Source organism: Myotis davidii, unplaced genomic scaffold (genome assembly GCF_000327345.1).
Source record: "Myotis davidii unplaced genomic scaffold, ASM32734v1 scaffold370, whole genome shotgun sequence".
In the NCBI taxonomy this organism is placed as follows: Eukaryota; Metazoa; Chordata; class Mammalia; order Chiroptera; family Vespertilionidae; genus Myotis; species Myotis davidii.
Window position 1 is genome coordinate 3,479,105 of NW_006288615.1, and position 9,310 is coordinate 3,488,414.

Consider the following 9,310-nt stretch of genomic DNA (forward strand, 5'->3'; position numbering starts at 1 on the left):
TTCCCCTTTCCACTGTTCTACCTTGCTAATGCCCTGGGGCAGTTTTTCCTGACTTGTAGAACTGCATTCAAGTCCTTACAGAGTTTAGGAGAGCCTGTGGGCTTTTTGCCTTAGATTGCTGCTCACTGCTTTATCCAGAGGTCTGCCTAGTACTCCAGTCTGCAGCTACAGGGACCAAAAAACCCTCCTTGACACCCAGATGCTACTTTCCCTGCGTCTCCCTCTCTTTCCTCTCCCAATGTGCCAACCTTTTGCACTTCCACTAGAATGCCAGGCAGGCTGGGCCCCCAAAGGCTCCTTTTTCAAAACCTCTGGAAGCTGAGGGTGAATGTGCCATGACCTTCTCCCTCTCTGGATGGCACCATCATTGAAGCTGGCATCATCGGAGTCTCTTGTTCTGTTGGCGTGCTACCTGGAAGATTCTTCTGTCCTGGACAAGAGGAATTGGAAGAGCATTTTATGTTTTAAGAACAGGCTGACACACAGCAGCTACTACAACAGCTGAGATCACTTAATAAATGGTGCTAAACTAGCTTGTCTCATGCTCTTGCTCTTTATGGTGCATCAAAGAAGTGGCTTTTCAAACTGACTGTCACCATATTAAGGAACGGCACAGACTTCTCCATGGAGGGCCATTGGGGGAATGCAGCCTCATTTCCATAAGCCCATTGTACAGTGTCATGTGGTATTTGTTCTACTTCTGCTGAGGTCTGACATAATGAGAGACATCTAGCTCTCAACATGAGACCCGTTTTCTGGTCCTTGAATTTCAGTCTCCATCTAGTCACGCTGATTAACAAGAGCAGTGATTTCTGATGTAGAATTCAGCTTGAAAGTCCTTAAGGTCGGAAAGGGAGGGGCGGGATCCTCAGCCTTTGCTTTGCTGACATCATTTGCTTTTACTTCAAAAAAATCTCTTGCTTGGAGGTAAATTCCTGCTTCCATCTGTGTGTGGCTGTACATATATAGCTTCCTTGCTTGGTGTTAAAGGGGTTTTCTCACTGCCAGGGCTGCCCAAGCCACAGCTCTTTGCCAGTCTCTCCCTTCCGCTTTCCCTTCAGGGCCAGGTCATCCTCCTCTTTGGGCTAACTCTGCTTGCAAGGTCTCACTGTTCTAGCCCTTCCCATTCTCCCAGGGTAATTGTGCCTTAGAATCTGAGGAGGGGAAACATCTTCATCCTCCGTGAGTTTGCTCCTTAGGTATCTGACTGCAGCACGTGCCAGCCCCTCACATGCTTTGTGGCTTGGCTTGTGTAACCTGCAGCTTGGCCTGCAGGCCCTAACCTGCATGTACAATTGCAGCAGGCCTTATGTTACTTCAGGCTTTCTTGGGAGCTACACCAAAACCAAAAATAAACATTTTTGCAGACACTGGGTCAGGTTGCCTGATAGTATCTGTGAAGGTGGCTATGGGCGTAATGTGGAAGTTTCCAAAGTGGCTGTTCCATTCTGGCAGCAGCACCCTATGCTTGTACCATCCTGACTGACCACCAGTCTCCACGTGGCCTGTGATCCCACAAAACACACATTGGGACAGCACCCTGGGCTCAACTTTCTGGAGGTGTTTGTGTCATTGCTTCTTTGTTTATTGCACATACAAAATTGGTTGAAGTCTCTAGAAAATGTTATGTGGAAATGCCTATTCTCTGTTTTCAGCATTTGTCAAAGAGTTACCTCTTATGGCCTTTTCCCTCTTGCCTTCTGCTATTATGTTACATGTATTGACCTTAATTTCACCTAATATAATTGGTCCAGGGGATGAGCTTGACATCACCTTCCTAAGTTGATCAGAAAGCACCAAAATGATCTTGAGCCCCCCTCCGATCCTTGTCACATGTGAACAGAAGTCAGAACTGGTCTGCTTTACTCCCTTCCTGTGCCTCTCACAGGTATGGCTTTGCTTGAGCCAAGGAACAGCAGCTCCTGGGATTTGAGAATTTAAGGGAAAATGAAGGAAAAAGGTATTCTGGAGAATACTCCCAAGTGTTCTGGCGGGACTTTTTGTAGGAGTGGCCTAGATTTCTCAGTCAAATATACCTCCACCTTGCTGTGTTTCCAATGTCCTTTTTCAACTGTTTGGTTTTCCAGCCTGCCCCTAATCAAACTGCTTGTGGCCTTTTCCTGCTACGCTCCTAGGTGAGCTGAGAGGCACACACTGCTGCTCACATCACCAGAGCTTCCTTGCTACAGAGGGGACGCCTGCCTGCTGCCTCCTACCCTTGTGTTGTCAATAGCAGGTCCCACTGAGAAACGGGAAACTTGTTAGATGGAGTGTTCGCTTCAGGTGCATGGCTCCTAATGAGGCCAATCGCGTTAAGGTTTATAGGTTTGGGTCCTCACTTTGTCCTCCATTTTGAGAAGAAATCTAAGACAGACTTGCAACCCAGAATCGTGGGACCCCCAGGATAAAACTGGGCACAGTTTTTGTGAGGAAATAACTCTTGGAATAGTGCCGTTGAATCCCTTTGTGCATCTGGCCCGGATGGAAGAGGGGAAGACAGGGCCAGCTTCACTCAGTAGGCCACAGTGTTGGGGAAAGTGACCAGACCTCTCTGCAGAGAAAGCTGAGGGTAGGTGACTTTATTTCTTTATTCTAGAGGAGAAAAGGGTCAAATCATGGGTAATTTCTTTAACCTTTTTAGATTTCATTATACTTAAACATGGAACTTTGTAGGCAGCAACTAAATATCCCTTGTGTTGTGGCTAAATCAACCCGATGGCACTGGATCACACCGGTGTTAACTGCTGGCCTGCCTTATGAAAGGTACTCCTTACTGATGTTCAAAGTAAAGAAAGCCCAGACTAGCAGGAGGCAGAGCTTGTCCATGAGTATTGAGGGCCAGCTGAGTGCAAGACTATGAACAGGCTGTAGGTGGTGGGAGGATGGGACACATTCGGAGTTACACAGAAATGGACCTCTGTGCTCAGTTTGCTTTCTGGTAAGTGAGCTGAAACGAGTGGTCTTTAAAGGACTCTTTTGATTCTGTCATTTGAAATTGTTCAGAATTCTCTGTAGGCTATATTAATCTCACTTATTCTTTTAGAAACTTCATTCATATGACACTTTTAACATTTACTAGTAACTTCTTTTTTTTTACCTTTAAAAGAAGCAAGTTTTAATGTTACCAGTATGAGTGGGATGTCATATGGAAAAGAGTAGAATGTTCGCACCTAGCTTTAGGCAAGTGATTTGTTGACCTACATTGTACCAGTGATTATGAACAACTAATTTATTTCCACTGTATCCATGTGAGGAAAATTCTTCACCCAGATTCCTCATGTTGAGGTTTAATATGTGAGGAAGATACTTCTGAAGAAAATGGGAGGCCAGTTTAATACCAGAATGGGTTAGTGTAGGTTTTTGACAGAGAACTGCTCTGTTTGGACTAGCGTAGGCCTTTCTGTAAACAAAAGGATACAGGAGATGAAGCTTCAACAAAACCATGTAATTTCTCTGGACATTTAAGTCTCTTAAGATAGAATTTAAATCTCAATGTTAAAATGAGAGGGGGGTTTCCTGGGTCATTGCCCAAGCATCAGATTTTGCTCTACCCGTGTCTTAATTTGGAATGAAGTGAAAGGGCCTTCTGATGTCACTCCTGGACTCACAGAGCTCGTCATCGCGTTCCCGTCACCAGAATGGGCTGTGAAACAGATTTCTTGATGTGGAAATTGTTTGAACTAACAGAGACTGGCACACTTGTTTGGTGGTTTTATACTTTCTTCAGTTATCATATATTTGTAATTTTGGTAATACTCTCTGAAGAAACCATTAACTGTACATCAACTTCTTATTCTAAGAGGTAGATAATGAATTTATAAATGCTCCTGTTCAAAAGGGAAATACTGATGAAACACGTATAAGTATCACCTAGAAGAGTGAATTTGTTGTGCCAAGTCTCTGTATTTAATCTCTCCCTATTTAAAAAAGAAGAAAAGCTACCTTTAAAAAGTCTGGTAAAAATTGTATTTTAGTGGCCATAATCTAAGCCTGTAGTAAGTGACACAATATGTTGTCATCTGGGGTATTGTCATCCCTTTAAACCAAGGATGAATAATTGGCAAAAAGGAATTTTAGGTTTAGAAGCCTCAAATAACTCCATACACACACACACACACACACACACACACACACACACACACACACACACACACAATTCCCAGGGGACTTACCAGACATTCTGTCCTAGTGGGGCTGAGAAGTGGCTGGGGCTAAAGTTAGGACATCACTTCTTCAGAAAATGAGGTGGTAGGGCTTTCGGATGCATAGGGACTCGGTTTCTCCTGTTTTTCAGCCAGCAGTCGCCAAGGGCTCTTTGTTGAGCACACTCAGAGACTGTGTACCCCTCGATCACATTCTTAGTCCTCCTAACCCCTGTTTCTGAGTTAATCAGCGTGGAAGTCATGAGCATTGTTCCTGGAAATGTTGACCTGTGACCTGCACATCTTAAATTTTTCTTTCTTACACAGCTTAAATTTTAAGAGACTTACATAGGTATATTCTGAAACAACCTGGTACAAATTTGGGGTCTGAAGTTAGAAGGGTCAGAAGGTTGAAAATGTGAAAACTGAGAGGTAGTTTCCCCATTGCATCTTTAGACACCATAATGCTGTCGGGTCCCTGCCATTAACCTCAAGGTGAGGCCCGATAAGAAAGTTCCTGCCACCTGTCCTCACCTCCCACTGCTGCCCTTGCTCCAGAGAATCGGGGGTGTCTTCTGTGATGGCTGAGCTTATCTCTGACCTCATTGGCCTCCCCGGTAGACTTGTTGAAGGAGTGGATACAAAGCCTCGCGGGAATAGTGAGGGCCAGTCTTCACCAGTGGATCCTCCAGGACAAGTGCCAGCTATCCCTAAAGGCACTGGCATTACTGTGAATCTGAGGGAAAGTCCAGGTGGGAACGCTTATTGCTATGCTTCCAGGTACTGTGGGCTGCACTTGACCTTGAGGGTATCTGGAATGGGATGTGGGGTTATGTGTTCTCTCTGTTAAAAAGCTTTTGATCTGAATGTGCTATTATGTTTTTTGTCTCTGGTTTGCCAGGGCCTGGGAGGAGTTTCATGGCCTGGTGAACAGCAGCGGCCGCTGATCGGACGCTCCCCTCTGTCTCTCATACTCAGGGTAGGGCCTTGTCAATCTTCTCTGTAACCTTTTGTCATACCTCTCAGCCATAGGACTCCTCTTTCCCAGGGGTTGTGCCCTCCTCACTTGCCCCAACCTTGTTCTGCCAGCATGGAGTCAGCTCCAAATCAGCTCCAGCCTCTCTGACTGATTGTCAGTCTCAGAAAACACTGGGTCCAGACATGTTTTGGGGTGAACCCTGGGCAGGCCACTTAACCTCACTGTACCTCCGTTTCTCACTTGGAAAGTGAGGTTTCACTGACATCTCTCAGATCTCTTCGGATGACAGCATTTCATGATTATAAATGTGCCACAAGTCCTGTTTCTTTTGCTCAGATGTGGCCATTTTAAACGATCTGACAGTGTCCTGTACTTACATGGAGTAGGTGAGAGGTATGTCTCTTGCTTGCTGGCGGTGTTTGTCAGTTATGAGGAGCCAGTGGTAGAACTTTGATGTTTTCGCAGTGAGAGGGCGGGGCAGATGCCGGGCTCCATAGGAGACAGCTCCTGTGTGTACTGTAATAACCATCGCACGTTTCCCAGCAGGGAGAGGCCTTGAGATGTTGAAGGCCAGGCCAGATGAAGCATTCACTGGGAGAACATCTGTATATCGGTTAGGAGAGTGTCTCTTGGTTGAGCACCACTCAACATGTCTGCTGCTGCAGCAGGGAAGTTGAGTGCATTTATTCAGGATGAGAGAGGTAGATGGAAGGATAGGATCTGTATAGGCCTGACCTGAGATTGTTTTCCTGGACATCACCCCCCATACCACCACCACCACCACCACCACCATTCCTAAGAAAGGATTTCTAAGTATGGAACAGATCACATCAACAGTATTAGCTGCTTCAGAACTCCACCTTCCCAGGGAGGAAGTGAGGCTTTTCAAGAAGAGGAGACCTGCATTCCACAGATGGGCTAAAGAGAGAGGGTGACACTGTGAGGGACAGATGCTGGTGGGCAGGGGTCTGAGGACTCGGGATAGACAACAGTCCCAGAACTTTTGCACACAAACATGATGCCACACCTCTTTTTAAAATGGTTTAATTCCCATATTATAAATTCAATTTTAGATAATGTTAGATTTTTTAAATTGAAGTTTAAAAGGTTTCTCTGTAAAGTGTGGTCAGCATGGAATCTGAGATGACTGCTAATATGCAGGAGGGATGAGAAGCATCAGCTGTACAATTAGATACATTGATTTGCAGGCTGCAGAATAGATACTTAAAGTTTAATTTCCGGAGGCCTGGTGCTATATGGAATTGTTTAATAATATTACCATCCATATTTAATTATTTCTAAGATAACCTTTTTTTTTTTACCCCTAAAATTGGAATGCTTACAGTGAACGTAATAAAGATTTTTGTCATAGTTTAATTGGCAATGTTTACTTCTTAAAGTACATGAAATGATGATACCTTTAAAAGTCAACAGCATCTTAGGTCCATGAAAAAAAAAAAAAAAAAGCCTTAAAATGAAATTGGAATAATCAGAATGGAAGAAAATTTAAAATTATTCCCTCTCCCTTTAGCTAACACTAAATCTCCCAGAAAAAATTTCAGAGTTGCTTTGAAAAGTCCTATCTGTGCATGATTGCCATTTTACAGTCTGTGTTCTCCCTCCTCCCCATTCCCTGTCTTTTTTATGGGAAGATGAAGGAGGTAATTCTGTTCTTTGAGGCACGGACTTGGAAGTCTGAGAGGAGTATTAGAGTCTAATAAAAAAAATGCCCAGCTTACTCCATTGTCTTAACAGACTTGAGAAGGTCTTCTTCATATTTCATCTCTATTGATTGAACCTTGAAGGAAGTGCTCCCAGAAGATGCACACACCAGCTCGTGTTGTTGGAGCTGCCATTTCAGGCGCCTCTGACATTTAGCCTCTCATCCTCTCTTTGCATTTTCCCCTTCCAAGGAGATCATGATCTGTGAAGGAATAACAACTGCTATTTAAATAAATTCTTATTAAACTACAGTACTTCTCCTCTCTCTGATGTTTTATGCCATTCTATATGGCTGCTAATATTTTAGGACTATTTCATTTGATACCCCCATTACAAATCAATATTGCCCTTCCAACCATGCCTTCACTGAAGTCCCTGTCAGCTGCTGGGAGAGGATTCTGGTTACTTTTGTCTGGGCTGGCAGGCACAGAACAAGTGTTCTGTATCTTTGGGGAATGTAGTTGGTGTGGTCACTCAGTGAGAGATTAGACATTGAAATTGGTCCCACTGCACCTAGGACCTTAGCAGTTTTACTTAACATGCAGGAGGGAGCCCGAGCTGGCCTGGGGTGGACATAGTCAGGAAATGTTCCCCTGAAGTGCATGGATACTTAAGCCCATGGGCCAATTTGTAACCGCTCTCAGAGCCCCCATCAGAGCAGACACTCAGGGAGGGCTTCTCCTAGGTGGCTCCCAGCCCTCCCTAAAGGACCAGAATCATTTTGATACCCCCAATGGGCATCAACATAGGGGCAGGTTTCTCTAAGAGCAGGAGGCATTTTTCTGAGGAACCGACCACCCTACTCCCCCGTGGCTCTCTCCTCAGGAATTAACTACCTTATGCTTAGCTCATTCTTTCCAGAGTTTGTACTTGTCCATTTCTCTAGAAGTACAAGAAGGTGATTATTTTGAGGCAGAGTAGATTAGAAAGCTGTTTCAAATGTGAAGTTAGAAGCCAATTTCGATGGAGTTCTGCTATTTCTGAGGCCCTGTCATCAGGATAGAGGGTCATCCAGTAGAGAAAGTCCCTCTGGCACTGTGGGTCTTTTGGCTCCCGTGTCCTCTGCCCTGGCGTGTAAAAATCTTCTGGAATGAGTTAGGATAATGTAGACACCTTTTTAAAAATATATAGATTTTATTGATTTTAGAGAGGAAGAGAGAGATGGAAACATCAATGATGAGAGAGCATAATTGATCAGCTGCCTCCAGCATGCCCCACAACTGGGATCAACCGTGACCTCTAGTTCATAGCTCAACACTTAACCACTGAGCCACGCTGGTTGGGCTACTGTGGACATCTTGATGTCTGAAAGCCCCTTTACTAAATTCACAGATGAGAATGTAAATTTTTTCATTTTTAAAAACACCTTTCATATCAAAAACAATAAAACTTCTGATAGTCCACGCACCTTCTCAGCATTGCTAGGCGGCTGGAGGGGCTAGCTAGCAGGAGTTCATGCGGGGTTTTCTAAATTTTAGTTTGCTTTTAAAAGAACAAAAGCCCATCTTTTTATAAGAAAACAAAAGTCGCCTGTGGCCTTTGCCATTTCCTGTCTCCATTCTCCCTTTCCCTCTCTTAGTCTCTCTGTGCATTGCAGCTGGGGTGAGGGACAGAACGGAGGATCAGTTCTCAGCTGGTTTGAGGTGAACAAATTCCTCAGACTAAATTTGGTACCAGGCTGTTCTCAGCCTACTTGTTTTAGAAAGGCTGGACCCATGCCAACTGCCACCAGCCTGTCATTGTCAGGAGCCTGTCACCCATCCTGTTGCTCTTTCTGATCCTTTATATCAAACTGGAAAAACAGTTGATTCTCCTGGCTTCTTTACTCCTCTCCTCCCCTTTTCCATTTTACAGACCTTAGCATGATTATAATGTCTTAGGTTTTCTGACTCTGAAGAGATCTAGACAATATAAATAATTAGAATAAATATTAAATATCTAAATGGGAAATTGTTATAGAGCTCTTCAGTTTACCTGCCACAGAAAGAAAAATTTGTTTCTGGCCCAATCCCAGCACAGTACAGGAATTCTTCCAAAAGATGGTCACCTACTTATGGTGGTGACATCTTGAAAATGCTCTTCTTTACATCACTAACCAGCTGAAAGGGTTCATCCAAATCCTTGTCTGCCATCTCTCTTATGCCAAGATAGATCATTCTCCCATAGTCAGAAAATTCTCTGAATCTACTCCCACACCCGCCGCCTTTCTAGTCACTCATCTTATTTCTCCCTGCTCATTGACTTCTGTCATCCAGTTGCTTAATGGGAATAGAGGTGGCATCAAAAGGAAGAGATGGGCCCTGGCTAGTTTACTCAGTGGTTAAAGTGTTGGCTGACGGACCGGAATTGTCTCAGGTTCAATTTCCAGTCAAGGACACGTACCTCAGTTACAGGCTTGATCCCCAGGGCTTGTGCAGGAGGCAACCAATTGATCTGTCTCTCACATCAATGTCTCTCTCTCTCTCTC

At 44.3% G+C, this 9,310-nt stretch overlaps 1 protein-coding gene across 6 annotated transcripts in view; it reads left to right on the forward strand.

The window, feature by feature from the left end:
- The window catches only part of EIF4E2 (eukaryotic translation initiation factor 4E family member 2), a 31,629-nt gene that overhangs the window by 17,718 nt on the left and 4,601 nt on the right, over positions 1-9,310 (forward strand). For 3 of the 6 annotated variants that reach the window (XM_006760427.2, XM_006760428.2, XM_015561874.1), the window contains one exon: positions 267-532. The exons of 1 other annotated variant lie outside the window; for it this stretch is intronic. In XM_006760427.2, coding sequence (XP_006760490.1) covers positions 267-339 — 73 coding nt within the window. In that variant the 3' untranslated portion in view covers positions 340-532. Of the gene's footprint in view, positions 1-266; positions 533-5,043; positions 5,122-9,310 lie in introns of those variants that run through there. 2 more of the 6 variants (XM_015561872.1, XM_006760429.2) reach the window with 1 other exon arrangement.